The following is an 18,180-nucleotide window of genomic DNA, read 5'->3' on the forward strand; positions in this document are numbered from 1 at the left end:
CTTGGAAAGATGTCGGTTTTAGAATTGAGGAAAGCGGAGAACCATCAGTGTTTGGCATAGTCATTCTGGGAAGGCCCAAGAAGCCTGCCTGCCCCTCCGGGATGGATTCAGCTTACCTGCTGTGGCGTGGCTCAGCTGTGTGTCTGGGGAGAGATGGCCGCGTGGGGGTGGGGGGAGTCTGTACGGTCTTCTTGGCTCTGCGCTCACAGGTATGATAAAAAACAAGAACTCCGTGGGAAGATCGGCCACCCTGAGCCCCACACACTCCACCCCTACCACCCCAGGTTCTCAGTGAGAACCTGGCCCCTCAGCAAAGAATCGGCCTTGGATCAGGGCCCTGGTGTGTTATTTTTACTGCCTTTTCCTACCATATTTGCATTTTTAAAAATAGCAGTGCTGAGTGGATCCCTTTCAGTCTGAGTCTGCTTCAGAAGGTAGGATGCATTTTGCAGAGTGTGGCTATTGATTAGCAGCTGATTCTCAGTGTTTGGGAGTGTGGCCCGAAGGAGATGCAGGTGTTGTGGGGGGAGGTAAAGCTGGATGTCACAAGCCACTGTGGAAATGAGGTGTCAGCTTTGTTGACTGAAGATTACGTCATCTTGAAGATCACGTCCTATTTCCGTGGGCTCACAGTAAGAAGGTGAAGGAAGAGAGCAGGAGCATCTGTAAGCTGAGGTCCTGGTAGCTGTCTTGGAGCATTTGGACCAGATGGTGACTCGTGCCAGGGCTCTTCTCTCTCAGATTTGGAGCTACCTTTTATGTACCAGCTCATGCCTGTCCAGGAACGTGTCCTAAAAATCAAGTTCTCGTGTCTGCCTTCCTGCCTGGAAGTCTTTAAGGTGGCAAAACCATGTCCCCCAGGTGTCCGAGGATGCATGCTGGCAGAATCTGTTCTTTTTTGCCACCTTGGTAGCAGCTGGCCTGGGTCAGGTCCCTTGTCTCTGGTCAGTGGGGGTTTCGTGCTAAACGCTATTATAGAGCCTGGGCCTTTGTTCTTGGCATCTGTGTGGTATCTGGCCTGGACTAGGGTCTGGACCACCTGAGCAGAGGTCGGTCAAAGTGGGGGCTGCGTTGCTTTGATAATCTGGTGCCTGTGTGTCTGTTCAAGGGCTGAACCACGAGTGTGTCAGGGAAAACTGAGGCGAGGAGCGGTAATCAGGCGGAACTCACTTTGTTAATTATTTTAATCACCTTGTTTATGCATCTTGGTCCTCAGACTTATATGTTTAAAATATTGTTTTAAGTAAAAACAGATGTCCCTAAGTCACTGGGGTTCTACTTTGTTGTAGAAGAAAGGGAAACTTACTGGTTGGAGCAGAACTGTTTTAACCACGCTGATTATCAGACTTACCCAGGCAATGTTAAGGAGTACATTCCTGGCTTCACCCAGAGATTTATTCATTAGGTTTTGGGTAAAAAAAAAAAAAGAGTGGTGTGTGTGTGTGTGTTCTATTTAGAGGGGGGCAGAGGCAGGTGGAGAGAGAATCCCAAGCAGGCTCCATACGCAGCACAGCCCGACACAGGGCTCGATCTCACAACCTCAAGATCGTGACCTGAGCCAAAATCAGGAGTTGGACGCTTAACTGACTGAGCCCCCCAGGCGCCCCAGAGTCTATTTTAAAGAGCGCCGAGGGTTCTGATGAGTACCTGCCTTTGAACTTTAGGCCTCCTCCTGAGAGACCTGCTGAGGCCGCCTTGGTCTTTCCTCAAAATCTTTTGCTATTTCAACACTGCTAAATCAAATATCTAGACTTCCTCCACTCTATTTTTATGGGGCCATTTGTTGGTCTCCACCAGTTGCCCTTCAAAGACCAGCACGGTAGTGTGTGGTCAGCCAAAACACCACCTTGCAGTTGCTGATTTTAAGGCCTGGCGTCTAAAAGTGGGTGTCCTGTAGTGCAAATAAATTGTGATCTCTTGCTCTCAGGAAACGTGTCCCCCTTTAGGTCTGTGATAATATGAATTCTGACTGAGAGGTCCTTCCTACGTGGAACCTAGAGGGGCCCAGAGGAGGGAAGGAAGTTTCATGCCTGACTGTACAGAAAGGGTCACTGGGAGGCCTAGGTCCTGTGTGCTGGTGTCTCTCCACTAGTTACCCTTCCCTGACCCCACAAGGACACACCCTGGAGCAGCATGGGGTGGGGAGGCTCTTCTGTCCAGGAGATGGGACAGCTCTGTGACTATCCCTGCACATTTCCTGTCTGAAATGGGGAGAAGCCCTTCCCCCTGAGGCGGCAGTGGGGGGTGAATGAGGTCTGTGGAGCGCCTAGACACGCCTTCCTCCTCCTCCTCCTCTCCCCCCCCACCCCTCCCCCAGGCCTGAGACGACCTGCTTGCCGGACCCCCTTGGTCCAAGCAGGGCTGTTCCCCCCTGCGCGCCAGAGCCTGGGTAGCACTGTCTGCCAGTGTTAGGGCGGTCCCCGCAGACCGAGCCGAGAGCACTCTATCCCACACTCTGATTCACGCTCCGTCGGATCTCTTCATCACTGTGGGTGGGTGTGTCCACACTCATTAAAAGGAGGGGAGAATTTTGACCGTATGAACAAGAACACAGTTATTTGCATACTATACGATTTCCTGTGGGTTTTCTTGAAGTAGCGCCCCTGGTGTGCCTAAAATCCTTCAATTTATAAGACTTTTTAGTAATGGCATCTAAATCAAAACGCACCCTTACGTTAATTTTTGCATCTTGTTGCAGTCTTGGTAAACACCATTTCGTGTATTTGCTTTTTCCAGCTGAACTGTAAGTTCCTCGGAGGAGAAACTGTCAGGAGCCTGGCTTAGGCTGTGCCCTGGTGCGCCTGGCATGGGGCTTCCCCAGACTGGGTGGACCAGGGACATCTTTCCGTCCAGCCTGCTTACTTGGGGGTCTGTGGGGATGCACACTCCAGACAGGCCGCCCGTGTGGCCCCTCAGCAGTGACAGCTGTGGGCAGGTGGTGGCAGCCAGGCCCCTGGAGATGTTGCAGGGACAAGCTCAAGACGGAAGAGCCTGGAGCTTGTCCAGCCCAGGGCTGTCGTTCCGGATGAGGCCTCTCACGCCCAGGGAGGTAAGAGGACGTGCTCCGTGCATGGGCTGGGGGCATGCTCTCTCGCTGTGACAGAAGGGCGGAGGGCTTCTCCCCCAGTCTCGGCGATTCTCCTGTTCCGTTCGCAAGTATTTTCAGTCCCAGCTCAGTGAAGCATCCTATCCTGACATGAATTGCTGTGGGTGAGTTTTGGGTAATTGGCATCGGAGGGGTGGGCAGTCAAGATTCTTCAGACTTAATGACCAAACCAAGAGGTAGCATCAGCCCCCGGGAGCCATTCCATCTGTGCCAGAGTTACCAGGCCATTTGGTGCCCGGGTGATGTGCAGTAAGTACCCCAGGATAGGTGTTCATTTTGTCTGCCTTGAAATAGTAACTGCAGGTGTTGGAGAAACAAGCAGAGGTTGGTGTGGGCTCAGGGAGGTTATGTTTCTTCTGCGTGGGGTCCCTCGTAGTTGAGTGGGCCTGGCTTGCCCCACTGGACTCAGAGACCGTCCCTTTGAGCTACTTCTCCTCCCTTGTTGCCTTTAAGATGCCAGTTAGAATAGCCAGGGTTGGGGTCGTCTCTTCGGAATGCCCTCCTGGGGACAGGGCCCTCCCTCCCTCTATCCTGATATTCTCTCTGTTGAGATCCTCTGTTATGTGAAGAGAAGGTACTGTGCACACAGGTCCCCCAGGGACCGGAGACTTTGTTCCCCTGTGGATTCCCAGGCAGCAGGGCTGGGGTGGGGCCTGAGAGTCTGCATTCCAGGGAGCTCTGGGAAGATGGTGGGGCTGCCGTCAGAGGCCACCCTGTGAGTGTCAGCTGTCATCGCTCCAGGGCTGTGCCCGAGGGCCGCGCCGTAGGCCGTGCGCGCCCGATGAGGAAGGACCAGCTAGCAAGAACTGGAGTCCCGGGGCCGTGGTCACCTTGGGCAGCACACCTACCTCTGTGAGCCTGCGGGCTCCTCTGTGGAGCGAGAGCACGGGGAATGGTGGTGCCCCGCGGAGGTTGAGAGGTGTGGCAGAGGCAGCGCACGTCGGCTCCTCGTTCCACGCAAGCTCAGTAAAGGTCTGTCGTGGTCCCCTGAGCTGAGCTGACGCCCAGGGGTATAACTAGGGTGGAGGTCTAGAAGGCAGTGTTGAGGCCCTGAGCCCTCTCTGCGCCTGGGCGGTTGGCCTGCCGCCTTCTTACTCCCAGGGGTGCCCGGCAGCCTCAGGACAGCAGCTTGGCCACAGGAGCCGCATGCAGTCGCGTTTACTGTCTGGTTTTCTGCCTTCTGGTCATACTTCCTGAGGAGGGAGGTTTCCTCCTAAAGCTTCCCATTTGTACCCTCCCTTCCAATCCAGGAGGCCCCGGGCTGTTTTGTCTTTTTGAAAGGTCGACAAGCCTGGGGCCAAGACGAGGGGACAGTGCCCGGGTTCTTTCTCCATGCTGCCTCTGGCCGCCGAATGCACGAACCGCCCCCCCCAAAAACCACGGCATCTGCGGAGACCCAGCTCTGCCACCCAGGCTCCTGCTGACCTGCCCCCTCACTTAGCGGCCGTTGGACTCCGTCCCCTTGCTCTGTCCCCTGGGGCAGGCTGTGCCTCCAGGCCATTCCAGCAAGCCGGCAGGCTGCAGCTGCATTTTCCCAGCAATGGTGCAGTCATGCTGCGTTGCCCAGCCCCAACTGCAGCTTCTGGTCTGGGGTGTGTGAACAGAGTGGGGTGCCCCTGGGGGCGGAGAGTACCAGAGGCCTGGAAATTTTCATCTGAAGCCAAGGAGGTGGTGGACGTCCCTTGCCCTTAGTTCCTGTGCAGCCTGGCCCTTCCCACCCTCCCCCACCTCCCATCCAGGAGCAGGGACTTTTGTCTTCCCACCCAGCTAAGCAGTACACGTACTTGTGTATAAATGTTTTCAGCTATTTTTCATTTTGTCCCCCCATCTAAATGTACTTTAAATACAAGGCACGTTCCTACAGATTTTTATTCTTGTCTCATTCTGAATCCATAGGAAACACTAAAAAATTATGAAATTAATTGACCTGAGTCTATGGTTTTAGCAGAACTTCTGATGAATGGTTTCTGTAGCACGTGGTTGACAGAATTTTCTAGTCAAGGGCACTGACCTTTGTCTTTTCTTCCATACTGCCCAGCCAGTTCCAGCTGTCCTGTCTCCTCCCCAGGCATGTGAGGCCCTCTGGCCATTTGTGGTTTGCTGGTAAAACCTTCTACCCTCAGGTGGGCAGCTTGCTAATTGTTGTCAGAAGCTGTCAGGGGCTAGCCACATGACAGTCAACTGCTCTGAGAAAGTCCTTACCCTGGCATACGCTAGAATCCCTGACCAGTCATATCCCCGGACCCAGTGTGAACTGGGAACTCGGACTTAGAAAGAAACCGGAAGAGGAGCCTAGCTTCACCCACAGTGCCACTTCCTGCCCCCTCCAGTTTTCCTGTACTGAAAGCCGCTACACTGACGTCTGTAAGTGATGCCGGAAAGAGTTCAAGGTGCCCCACCCCCACGGTGTCTATATGTGAACATATAGATCCTGGGTTTTTTGTTTGTTTGCTTATTTTTGGCTCCAGACCAACTTCTGATGAGAAGAGAAGTCTCTCTCCCCTTGATGTAACTGGCTGGAACCCTAGCCAGAGAGAGAACCGGCAGAGCTGGGCATGGGGACTGGGCAGATAGGTAGGTAGGGTGGGGGCTCTCAGCCTTCTTAAAAGTGACCCACTGTAGAATATACATTTTACATCGTGACCGAGGACACATGTGCATTATATTTTGCAGCTGGAAAGGTTTTCTTTGAACGGTACCTAGCCTTACTATGTGTCGTGCGTGTAGATACTTTCCTTTTTCTTCCCGCTAGTGTTGGCTGTGACCCCCTAAATTGATTCCATAACCCACTAATGGGTCACACAGCCCACAGTTTGAAAAACACTGCTCTAGGGAGCATTCCATTCTAGGATTTCCAAAGCTTTTCCAGAATTCCTCACTGCCAGCATATTCCAGTCTGGCATAAGTAGCTTCTCTGCCCACCCAGGTGCATTTGCATTGGAGGGGAAAAGGTTAAGGTCTCTGTACCAGGTCCATGTAAATTCTTTAAAGACGGTGTGCACTCCTTATTTTATATTTGTATGTTCTTCGCTAGCCCTGAATCTACAGGAAGCACAAGAAAAATTAATTGACCTCAATTCTAGGTCTCAGCAAAGTTCCTATGTAATGTTTTTCTCTGTTCTCACCCCCGCCCAAACGGAGTCGGGCTGAGGGGCTTCTCAGCCGAAGGAGCATCTGTATGTGTGCTCACAAGCACGCCCCCCCCCCTTCCCCGCCTTCTGCCGATGGGCTGCCCCTCCTTGTGCGGTGCTGTGCGGTGCTGTGCGAGCGGCGGACCAGGCCTACGGGCAGTTGTGGTTAGGCCCTCAAGCTCAGGGATGGACAGCATCAGAAGTGTCTGTGACCGGGCGCCTGGGTGGCTCAGTTGGTTGAGTGACTGCCTTCGGCTCAAGTCATGATCCTGGAGTCCCGGGATCGAGTCCCGCATGGGGCTCCCTGCTCGGCAGGGAGTCTGCTTCTCCCTCTGACCCGCTTCCCTCTTGTACTCCCTATCTCTCATTCTCTCTCTCTCAAATAAATAAATAAAATCTTTAATAAAAAAAAAAAAAGAAGTGTCTGTGACCTCAGCTGAAGGGGTGGGGGTCTGGTTAGGAGGCCCTGGGTCCCCAACACAAGTGGAAGGCCCGTTGACCTGTTCCACCTTTCTCTAGTATGCTGCTGTATGGCGGGCAGGAGGGATGCTCTTTTGCAGGTTGTTCCTACCCCTTGGGAAGTAGTAAGCCTTTAGCAATTTCTAGTGCTGGGGTGCCTGGATGGCTCAGTCGGTTAAGCGACTGCCTTCAGCTCGGGTCACGATCCTGGAGTCCCGGGATCGAGTCCCACATCGGGCTCCCTGCTCGGCAGGGAGTCCGCTTCTCCCTCTGACCCTTCCCTCCTCATGCGCTCTCTCTCTGTCTCTCATTCTCTCTCTCGAATAAATAAATAAAATCTTAAAAAAAAAAAAAAAAGAAATTTCCAGTGCTGGTCTGACCTCATATTCCTTTCAGGACTCTGTTCTTTGAGTCCTGGCCTAGGTAAACAGCCTCCTTCCTACGTGTGTCTGCTGGGCCACTTACCCCCTCCCCCCGCCTTCCCCTCCCAAGGCAAAGCAGCAAGGTAGCTTGTTTTTCTTTTCCAAAGAAAGATTCTGGTTTCCTTGCTGAGCATCGTGAGGCTTCTGAGAGGTCTCCCTGAGGCCTCAGGCCTGGCTCAGTCCAGCGAAGTTTAGTAAAACCTCACTCTGAGTACAGACCCAAATCAGGACCGCTGTAGGCTGTCCCCAGTTTTCCATTTGCTTACCAGGGGCACAGTGTGGGGCTGGCCGTCAGCTGGGCCTTGTGAGCTGAGACGTTATGAAGTCCTCCTGAGTGCTTGGCACGATGCTGAGCCTTTTGAGTTTGAAGCTGTTCCCATTGTAAGTTGAAGGTCTGGTATTGAGAACATCACTAACTCCCAGGAAAGACCAGCTCGGTTTTCCTCCGGTGGGACTGAAGGAGAACACTCACATCTCCTCTGTTTGGCCTTCCCTGGAGTCCGACAGGAGATGACAGTGGTCGGGTGTGTGGATTCTGGCCTTGACACAAAGGCTTAGGCACCTTTAAGCCCCTCCTTGCCTTTTGTTGGGGACTTCCTGCCGCTTCCCCCCTCACACTGGGAGCCCAGTGCTGGTGCCACCGACCAGGAATGAAGCCACCTTTTCTCCCTACCCCTCTTTACAGCAGGTTCTCCACCCAGCAGCCAGAGGATCCTTTTAAGGTTACTGTCATGCGTGCTCTCTGCTCTGAGCCCTGCAGGGGCTTCCATGTCCACGAGGATGGAACTTCAAGTCCTTCCTGCCGTTCTTTCTCTAAGGCCCAAGTGAACCAGCCTCATCTACTGCTCTCCTTGCTGGTCTTCGAACACACGGGGCGCACGGGTCTTTACGGCAGCCCTCTCTCTGCTTGGAAAGCTCACTCCCATATTATACTTAGATCTCTGGTCAGATGTCACCTTGGAGTGGCCTTTCCTGAGCAGCTGTTTTAAATAACTCACTTCCTCCCATTCCGTCTCTCACCCCTGCCCTTGCAACTGCCTAGTTTTTCTGAATGGCACTTAGCACCACCTGACGCACACGCGTGTTTGTGCGTGTGTGCGTTTGCGCGTGCGCGTTTATCCATGCATGCGTGTTTGTGCGTGTGCGTGTGTGCGTGTGCGTTTATGTGTGCATGCGTGTGTGTGCGTTTGCGCGTGCATGTTTATCCATGCATGCGTGTTTGTGCGTGTGTGCGCGCACGTGTTTGCACGCGTGCGTGTTTGTGTGTGCACGCGTCCATGTGTGTGCGTGCCTGCGCACGCGTTTACACGTGCGTGTGTGCGCGCGCGCATGTGCAGCTCCTCCACTGCGCTAGAATGTAAGCTTTGTGAGAGCAGCAGGCACTTGTGTCCCCAGCGCCTGGCAGTGGGAGGTGCTCAGTCATCGTTGTTCGGATGAGTCACCTCCTCCAGAGCAGTGCCAGCATCCCTGTCCCTGGAGGGCAGCGGTGGTGTCGGCTGCTTGTTTCCAGAGCAGGCAGGGGCCCCCACAAAAGAGGTCCCACAGTCACGTCCCAAAATTGTCTGAAATAACGCATGCCCCCTCTAAAAGCCAGCCATAGTTCCTTCTCACTGAGAGACATGTTAACATTTTGGTATGGTAACTTTTTTCCTGCTCATAATCCTCTGACAGCCACACTGTCCCTCAAGAATTGTTGATAGTCACCACCGCATTCTAGAGCCAGTCATGACAGTTGAAATCTACCCATCCCCTACCTCAGATCCCACTCTGGAAACTGTTTTGTTTTGTTTTGTTTTAAAAGATTTTATTTATTTATTTGACATAGAGAGAGAGAGAGACAGAGTGAGCACAAGCAGGGGGAGTGGCAGGCAGAGGCAGAGGGAGAAGCAGGCTCCCCACAGAGAAGGGGGAGCCCGATGTGGGACTCGATCCCAGGACGCCGGGATCATGACCTGAGCCGAAGGCAGTCGCTTAACCAACTGAGCCACCCAGGCGCCCTGTTTTGTTTTGTTTTTTAACTGCAGTCAGAGTGCACCTAACAGAAAAACATGGCTGTGTGAGGGGACTAGGGGAGCTCCAGAATCCCGCGTTTTCGTAGAGCAGGCACAGCGCCCCCTCGTGCTGGCCTCCGGCCCCTGCTGTCTGGGTGCCTGACCTCTTCCATCCCAGAAATGAATAGAGAGCGTTGAATGCCTAAGAATCACTGTCTTTTACAACGTGTGGACCCGCCAGGAATATGTTTTACTCCGCTCTTATCTCTGCAGCTCCGCGGAGGGATGAGCTCGTTATATAGTTAAGAGAATGGCCCTCTGGAGCCAGACCGCCTGAGTTCCAGTCAAGGTCCACCTGTGTGGAGCTGTGTGACCGTGAACAAGTTTCTGGTCTTCTCTCCATGTCAGTTCACTTATCTGTAAGATGGGGATGGCAGTAATAGTATACTTCATAGCACTATGGCTAAAAGACACGAAGTGCCAAGAAAACTGCTTGACATGTAATAAGCACCAGTTGCTGTAGGCAGAGGACGCCTGAGCTCCCGAGCTCCTGAGCCCCCAGGAGCACAGCGGTGCCCTCCAGAGTGGGGATATGGGGAGCCTTCGTGAGGCAGGTAGCACATGATGGGAACGGGGAGAGGGGAGGGGTTGTTTGGAAGGAACTGTGCAGTGGAGAGGCACACAGATGGCAGAGGACTGGCTTGTGTGGACGAAAGTAGTGCCCTGTGTGCGTGGGACATAGGGACTTGGGAAGGAGAGTGGTGAAAGATAAGGGGGAGCCTTGCACGTTGTTCAGAGCCCTTCCAGACACTCTCTTCTCATTTTCTGAAATTCGCAAGGGAGGGCAATATAGTCAGAAGAGTGGCCAGCACACCCCTTTCTTCTCCTTGTTGCTTAACTCTGCTCCGTTCCCAGCATTGTCAGGGCTTTGGAGAAATGTCCCTCCTTGTCATGGAAGGTTGTTAGAAGAGCCTGAAGACCAAACCTCATGGTGGAGTGGACTCTGGCAAAAGGCCAGGCACAGGTCCAGAGGACAGAGTTTGCTAACCAGACCCCCTCTCCCGAGAACACTGAACTGCTACCCTGCTTCTGGCCTTCCGGTGACGCCAGCCTTCACTAGTGTGTTGTTCCTGCTTCGGCCTCACAGCGGGAGCCTCAGTTTCCCCTGCACACTCAGGAGCAGTGTCCCACGGCCAGGGTGCTGTGAGTCTGGGCAGTGTGCCATCGATTCAGGATCTGTACCTGTGCCACTCCCCTGCAGCTCTGTCAGGGACCGACACAGACCCCCGGCTGGGGACACGATCTGTAGACTCAACTTGGGGCTTTTCTCAGGGCTCCCTGAGCAGGCGAGGCAGCCTGTGCCTGAGATCTCAACTCACACCAAGGATGGCATCCCCCCCTGCCCCGCACAACACAGTCCCTCTCCCATTGGATTTCCTGGCACTGCAACTTTGGTTTCCATGGCAACTTGGAAAGACCTGCAGTTGTGGCTTTCTGAAGTCTAAAATGGGGGCAGAGGTTTGAGATAGGGTGGGACAGCACTGAAAATACCGTGTCCCAGACCAGAGCTTTGGGCACAGAGGGTCATGGGATAGGAAGTTCTTTGAGTTAGAAAAGTGCCACCCTCATCCCAGCAGGCCCTTAGCAGAGCTCCCTGTGGGTCCTCCCAGACTCCTGGGATCTTTGAGCAGAGCAAAGAATAGCCTGAACTCAGAGGGTCTCCAGCCTGTGGCCTGGGGGACAGTGGAGTCAGGTGGAGTGATCACATCTGGCATTTGCTGAGCACTGTGCGCCAGGCGCCCTGGGATCATCTTGGCTTTCATTGCCTTCTTCATCCCCTCGCCTGCTGCAAGATGGCTGCTCCACTGCATTTTGTACATGTGGACGGGGACGATTTGCCTGAGGTTTCGGAGCTGACATGTCTAAGTGTCTGGCTCAAGGACCCCTGAGTTTAACACCTGGGCTCACTCTTGTCTGGATCATGGGCTTATATTCCCACGTAGGAAAATTTCTGTTGCTTGTCAGTGGTGGAGCCCATTGCTTCCCCCTTTACTTGTTGGGTTTTTTTTAAGGTTTTATTTATTTAAGTCACCTCTGCACCCAGCATGGGGCTTGAACTCAGGACCCAAGATCAAGAGTCACATGCTCTTGACTGAGCCCCCCCCCAGGGGCCCCTCCCCTTTAGTTTTTTTGTAAGTCATAGCCTCCTGATAGCAGGGTTGTCTTAGCCATCACTGCCACAATTTCAGGGACCTTGAGCCAGCGTCTTCCTTTTTAGTGTCTCCGTTCTCTTTTCATGGTGCCCAGGCTTTGGAGTGGGGGCAGTGATCTTGAGGAGTCTTAGGTTGGCTTTTGTTTGAGAGAACAGCTCTTGCATCCCTGTGGTTTGGAATGGTGGGGGTGCCCGTCCAGAGGAGGTGGGCAGTCACAGAGCCTCACCCGGTACTACGGCTCAATGGAGAACTCCAGAGCAGCAGCCCCCCGGTTTACGGAGCCAGCAAGGAAGACACGCTGGCCTGGTGGAGAACCGTCTTCCGCCTGGGCCGTTGGAGGGGACCCCGGTGCCTGGCAGAGGGAGGGGACAGCTCTCCGAGGCCCGGCTGTCCTCGGAGGCCGCTGCTGCGGGGTGTTTGCGGAGGGATGGGTCAGGTGCTCGCCGTGCGTTTGGCTGGGCTCCACAGCTGGCCATCCTGAGAGTCCGCCCCCGCCCGCAGTCCTCTGCAGCGCCGCAGATAAGGAGCAGGCTGCCGCTGGCCAGAAAGGGTGGCCCAGATTAGAAGGTCGCGTCGGGTGATAGCGGGCCTCGGGGTGACCTGCACAGCCCCGTGTCACGCTCCTCCTCCGGCCCTCTACTCAGTGCTCAGCAGCAGGGGCTGGGCCGGCACTTGGAGAAAGAAAAGGGATTTCACTCCTAGCAAAGTGCTTCGCTGTATGAGGGGCTACTGACCCCTTAATTTAACTGAGGGCTTCTTCGATCTGCCATTTAAGCCCCCCTTCTCCATATGGTCACAGTTACCTCCAGTCATCACAGTGTTTGCCTTCGGGGGTGGGGTGCTGCCTGCAGTTCTGCCTCTCAGTCTGGGCGCGATCGGAGCCGTGTGTGGTGCTTGCCGAAGCCGCACTTGGGGTTTGTGCGTTCAGCTCTATGCATGATACCACTTGGGTAAGAAGTTGGGAGAAAAATGCGGCTTATATTTTGACGTCAGAGGCCATTGTGTCACGCTGTGTTCTCTTTCTCAGCTGAAACTAGAGGACCGCTCCGTGGTGCCCCGGGACGTGGTCCGGCACATGCGATCCACCGTGAGTCTTGGTGCGGGGGTGGCCTGGGGATTGTCTGGGCTGGGTCTCCCTGGCGGCTGGTGCTGTGCGCCTGCTCGGGCCTGGATGCCTTCTCCTCCCCAGGACAGTCAGTGTGGCACTGTGATAGACGTCAGCATCGACTGTGCCGTCAAGCTCATTGGCACCAACTGCATCATCTACCCCGTCAACAGCAAGGACCTCCAGCACATCTGGGTGAGCAGCCCCATCTGCCCGCCCTCCTCGAACGTCCCCCGGCTCTCCGGTGGTCTCTGGCCGCACACCGGTGCTGCACCTTCCCAGCTCGCGGGCAGGCCCCTGTGGCAGGTCCGCTTGTGTGTACCCGAGTGGCGCCTCGTGCGAGGAGGCCATCGGGACAGGAGGTCGGGACACATCCCTGTGCCTCCAGCGTAGTTGGCTGGTATGGTTTTCATTACCTCGTTCCGTTTCTTCTCTAACGCTCTCTTTTTAAAAACAAATTTCTTCCTTAATTTCTTTTTTAAGTGATTTCAAACTCGGGAAAAACTGTGAGTTCCTGTGCTCCCTGCGTCATCAGGCTCCTTGGCTGTGAGCCTTTCCCTCCATTTGCCCCATCACCTTCCTCCTCCCTTCCCCACATTTCCTTCTCGCTCCCTGCTCTTCTCTCTGAAACCTTGGGAAGCAGGCTGCAGAGAGATGGCCCCGTGGCCCTGTGGACTTCCTGCAAACAGGAGCGCTCGGCCCCCAGTTTAGGAAGTCAGCACTGTGCTCTGCTGCCCCATCCACAGACCCCGTTCAGCTGTCCCAGCAATATCCTTTCTCCCTCTCTGATCCAGGATTCCATTCAGGAGCACACTTTGCATTTAGTTGTCAGCTCTTTGATTCCTCATCTGGAACTGCTCCCCAGTCTTGCTTTGTCGTCCACACCCTGGTACATTCCACTGGCTGACCCTGAGCGTGGAGCTCTGTGACGGCGCCTCCTGACCAGACTGAGGCACCTGCGTCCTCAGCAGGCCTGCCCAGTGACACCCTGAGCTCTTCCTGGCCCCGCACGTCCGGTGGCCACACCAGGAGCAGGTGGCTACTCACTCTGATCCTGTTGGTGTCGGCCACACCTCCCCACGAAGTCACCTCTCAGGCCTTTGCAAGTGATTCTGCTTTGTGAGGAGGTGCTTCTGGATTGCGGCAGTCATCTGTCACTTGTGAAACCCTGATCTGCTGGCCCTGGCCTCTGTTAGCCCCCGCCCCCCCCCCCCCCCCCCGCCCAGCCCTGGCAGCCAGTGCTCTGACAGTCCCTGAGGGGCCTGTACGAAGCCGGTGTTCCTCCTCATTTTTAGGACTCGGCATTCTGTGGAAAAGCTGCTCCTTCAGCCTCATTTATGTATTCATTTGTTTTGTTTTTTTAAATATTTTATTTATTTATTTGAGAGAGAGAGAGAATGAGAGATAGAGAGCACGAGAGGGAAGAGGGTCAGAGGGAGAAGCAGACTCCCCCCCGAGCAGGGAGCCCGACGCGGGACTCGATCCCGGGACTCCAGGATCATGACCTGAGCCGAAGGCAGTCGCTTAACCAACTGAGCCACCCAGGCGCCCTATTCATTTGTTTTTTACATCCGTGTGGACTCAGATTCCTGTATTGTCCAATCAGTTGTAATCCATGACTACCATTATTTGTTTTGTTGCTTAAATTATCCCAGATTTGGCTGGTAAGAGCCCCTTCGAGCTTACATCTGTGTCCTTTTGACGTACCCCCATCTTTTTTTTTTCTTTTCTTTTTTTCCCATTTAAGCACTTTCTTACTTTCTACCTTTCCTGATCCAGCCCTGGAATCATTTGTCCAAAGAGCCTTGGTTCCTTTCAGAAGAGAATGGTATTTTAAAAGCCAAGATCGGGATGTATGCTAGGTGTACTCATTGGTACTGAAAGGCTACTAGGGCCTTTCAGGACAACACTGGAAACGCATGCGTGTATACACACATGGGCACATCTGCATTTGTCAATACTTTTTCTACATACACAGGAAAATATGTGAGTTCGTCTCCTTCCCCCTTTCTGTATCAGTGAGTACTTCCCCAGCAGTGAGGAACTTGGCTCTTGATATCCTCAGTTTATTAATTATCGCTTTACTTATTTGTCCATTAACCACCATCCACCCGCCACCTCCACAGCCCACTCCCACCCAAGGCTCCTGTGTCCTTGGAGGCCCTGAAGCCTCCGCACAACTCTCTGGTTGCCACAAGGCAGCCCCCCGCTGCTGCCGCCTCCACCCTGGGAAGGGGACCTGGGCTGCAGCACAGAACTCTCGGGGGGAAGCCCGTTCTTTAGGCTGCTGGCCGACTGTCCCAGGCAGTAAGCCATCTGGATCCCACCTCCCGTGTCTCAGGGGGCAGAGAGGAATTGGTGCGCTGCACACCAGTGTTGCCTGCCATCTCTCACACCCCGATTCCCTCGGTCTGCAGCCCTTCATGTATGGGGACTACATTGCCTATGACTGCTGGCTGGGGAAGGTCTACGACTTAAAGAACCAGATCATTCTGAAGCTGTCCAACGGTGCCAGGTACACAGCTCACTGTACGGGCCCGCACTGGGCGAGGGCCACCCGGGGAGGAGGGGCCAAGGGTGTTTTCTCCCGGGCCCCGGATGACATGTGCTGCAGGCACTCCAGGCCTGACGCTGGGCTGGTCTTCTGTCTCCCTGGCCTCATTTAGAGTATCTGTTAGGGCCTGATGCTTTATTTTAGACACTTTTTAATGGTAGTGAGCATTCCCATGTGGGTTAGGGTCTTGTTTGTTTTGAGGGAGTTACTTGTATGAATGCGGAGGCTGAGCTGTGGGTGGGGGATGAAGCACACCATTTTAGGGCCTGCCAGCATATCGATGCCTCTGGATAACTCCTTTTGATACTGGTCAGCACCACAGTGTGTCCAGTGGCCACGTCCCCCCCTGAGACTGTCATTGTGCCCAGTGAACCGAACCCCTACTCACTCTTTCAGGTGTTCCATGAACACAGAAGATGGCGCCAAGCTCTACGATGTCTGCCCCCATGTCAGCGACTCTGTACGTGTGCCCCACCCAGGCAATCTTCTTGGGGGGCAGGCTTGGAGGGACAGGGTTCTTGTTCCTTTGCCCCCTGGGCGGCACAGGAAGGAGGACTGCTTAGCAAAGAGCTTGGCTAGCCCAGGCTAAGCAAGCGCTGCTTCTAGGCAGAGTGGTTTCCTACAAAAGGGGTGGGTATGCACCAGAAGGTCTAAAAGTCTGGGTGTAGGCGGAAGGTATTGGAACTTTTCTTTGCATTTTGTTAACTCGTTCTCACCCTTTAAAAAATATCCATTCTTCGGTATTAGAGTCTGGATACTATGTTGTTACATTATGATATTTTGGAACAGTCATGTATGACCACAAGTTATAAATAAGTATGGGGTAGGGGTTACATGATCAAACAGGTTTGGGGACTACTGCCCTCTAGACCCCTCTAAGTGTCACCCTTGACCAACAACATTGACGTGGCCTGAGAGCGTGTTAGAATGAGGAAAATATACATTCTCATAAGCTCTCTGGGTGATTTATATGCACTTTAGGTTTGAGACGTGCTGCTCTGGAGCCTTAGGGTCTGTTTCAGCTTGGGGAGGTGGGGGAGTGTGCAGGTGTGAGGTGAGGGAGGGGTGGATGCAGAGAGCACTGGCCTTCAAGGAGGCGCCACTCAAAAGGACTTTTCCTCTGGCCCCAAACCCTGCAGGGTCTCTTCTTTGATGACTCCTATGGCTTCTACCCGGGCCAGGTGCTCATTGGCCCCGCCAAGATCTTCTCTAGTGTCCAGTGGCTGTCAGGGGTCAAGCCTGTGCTCAGCACCAAGAGCAAATTCCGAGTGGTGGTGGAAGAGGTAGGGGCTGGGGTGGGGCTGTGTCCTCAGCCTCCATGCCCTGGAGCTGAGCTTCTGCCCACTCCTTCGTTGTCTGCTCCGAGGGCTAAGCCCTGCTCCTTAGCCCTGTTGATCTGAAAGGGCTCTAAATAAAGGGAAGCCAGGGTGTGGTCATGGGGTGACTGCTAGGCAGATGACCCCCAGCCTGACCAACCCAGACGGAGCAAGGTGGGACCATGGCAAGTGGCAGATCGGCTGGGCTCTGACGTGGTGGTAGTCCCTGGGGTGAGGTAACCTGGTGTTACAGGTGGGGCCTCCTCTGGGGGTGTCATGCTTGGGGCTATGCTGTGATGACCCACTTCCTGCTCCGGAGGTCAGGTGGGCTCTGGGCAGCTGCTTAACTAAGAGAGCAGTTAAGCTGCTGACTAAGGCCCTGTCCCACCCACCATCCCCAGGTGCAGGTTGTAGAGCTAAAAGTCACATGGATTACCAAGAGTTTCTGTCCAGGGGGCACGGACAGCGTCAGCCCCCCACCCTCTGTCATTACCCAGGAAAACCTAGGCAGGTGAGTGGCTCCGGCGTGCCCACTCCAACAAGCGCAGCAGCATGCCCTGAGCAAGTCTCTTGGCCAGAGTCATAGATGCGGGGGGTGGGGGGTGGGGGGGCGCTGAGATCATCCTTGGCCCAGTCCCCACTTCTCCTCTCCCTCCCAGGGTGAAGCGTCTCGGATGCTTTGACCATGCTCAGCGGCAGCTTGGGGAGCGCTGTCTGTATGTCTTCCCAGCCAAGGTAGAGCCGGCCAAGATTGCCTGTGAATGTCCAGAAAAACACTGCGCCCAGGGGGAGGGCTCTATGGCCAAGAAGGTATGTCCTTGGGGTTGGGATCGGTGGGCATTTGAGGAACTGGCCTTGAGCTATTTCCACAGCCAGGAAGGACAGTCTGTGCTCTAGGCCTTGGGGGGCAGCCCCGATCACCCTTGCAGGCCACGTAGGTGTGTGTAGCTGCCCCTCTCCCCCCAAGCTGCCTGCGTGTTCCACGTGCCCAGGTTGGGGCTGTGGTGGCCCCACAGCCCCTGCCCTCCTTGCTCTGCCCGCACAGGTGAAGCGCCTGTTGAAGAAGCAGGTTGTGAGGATCATGTCCTGCTCCCCGGACACCCAGTGCTCCGGAGACCATTCCATGGAGGACCCAGGAAAGAAAGGGGCCAAAGCCAAGAGTGAAACAGGGTCCGTCAGCCCCGAGGAGACGCCTGATGGGTCCGCCAGCCCGGTGGAAATGCAGGACGAGGGCTCAGAGGAGGCCCAGGATGTGGGTGAGCAGCTGCCCCCCTTCCTGCTGAAGGAAGGTGGAGGCGACAGGCTGCACTCGGCAGAGCGGGACGCGGATGACGAGGCTGCTGACGACACGGACGACACCAGCTCAGTGACCTCCTCCGCCAGCTCCACCACCTCCTCCCAGAGCGGCAGCGGCACGAGCAGAAAAAAGAGCATCCCCTTGTCTATCAAGAACTTAAAGCGAAAACACAAGCGGAAGAAGAATAAAATCACTCGTGACTTTAAGCCAGGGGACAGGTAAACCCAGAGGGCGCCCTCTCCCTCCTGGCCGAGTGTCCAGCCTGAGGCTACCCCTTTGGCGCCTGCACGCAGCACTCACTCGCTCGCTCGCTCGCTCACTCTGCAGGCCCTCTTCAGGCTCAGGGATGCGCAGCCGAGGCGATGTAGGTGCCCGGGGTTGGCCTGGGTGGAAAGGAGAGATCGGAGAGTGGGGCGGTGGGTGGCATGGTGGCACCGGCCCCGAGTCTGGCCTCTGGGACCACATTCACTGAGCTCTCTCAAATGAGACCTTCCTCAGAGGAGGTCGCAGGGCACGGGAGGTGTAGGCGAGCACGTAGGGATCTGTTTGTCTTCCTTCCTGCCTGTTCTGTGCGGCCTGGCTGGCT

General features: G+C 54.8%; 1 protein-coding gene across 3 annotated transcripts in view; it reads left to right on the forward strand.

Annotated features, from left to right (window-relative positions):
- The window catches only part of UBE2O (ubiquitin conjugating enzyme E2 O), a 56,380-nt gene that overhangs the window by 29,817 nt on the left and 8,383 nt on the right, over nt 1–18,180 (forward strand). The window contains exons 2-9 of one of the 3 annotated variants that reach the window (XM_025859712.2): nt 12,350–12,409; nt 12,512–12,622; nt 14,845–14,942; nt 15,378–15,441; nt 16,121–16,264; nt 16,699–16,808; nt 16,957–17,107; nt 17,343–17,812. In XM_025859712.2, the coding sequence (XP_025715497.1) occupies nt 12,350–12,409; nt 12,512–12,622; nt 14,845–14,942; nt 15,378–15,441; nt 16,121–16,264; nt 16,699–16,808; nt 16,957–17,107; nt 17,343–17,812 (1,208 nt within the window). Of the gene's footprint in view, nt 1–12,349; nt 12,623–14,844; nt 14,943–15,377; nt 15,442–16,120; nt 16,265–16,698; nt 16,809–16,956; nt 17,108–17,342; nt 17,813–18,180 lie in introns of all 3 variants that reach the window. The other 2 variants (XM_073886163.1, XM_025859710.2) reach the window with 2 other exon arrangements.

The sequence above is a fragment of the Callorhinus ursinus genome, unplaced genomic scaffold (genome assembly GCF_003265705.2).
Source record: "Callorhinus ursinus isolate GAN/ISIS: 27379988/994484 unplaced genomic scaffold, GSC_fseal_2.0 scaffold68, whole genome shotgun sequence".
NCBI lineage: Eukaryota > Metazoa > Chordata > Mammalia > Carnivora > Otariidae > Callorhinus > Callorhinus ursinus.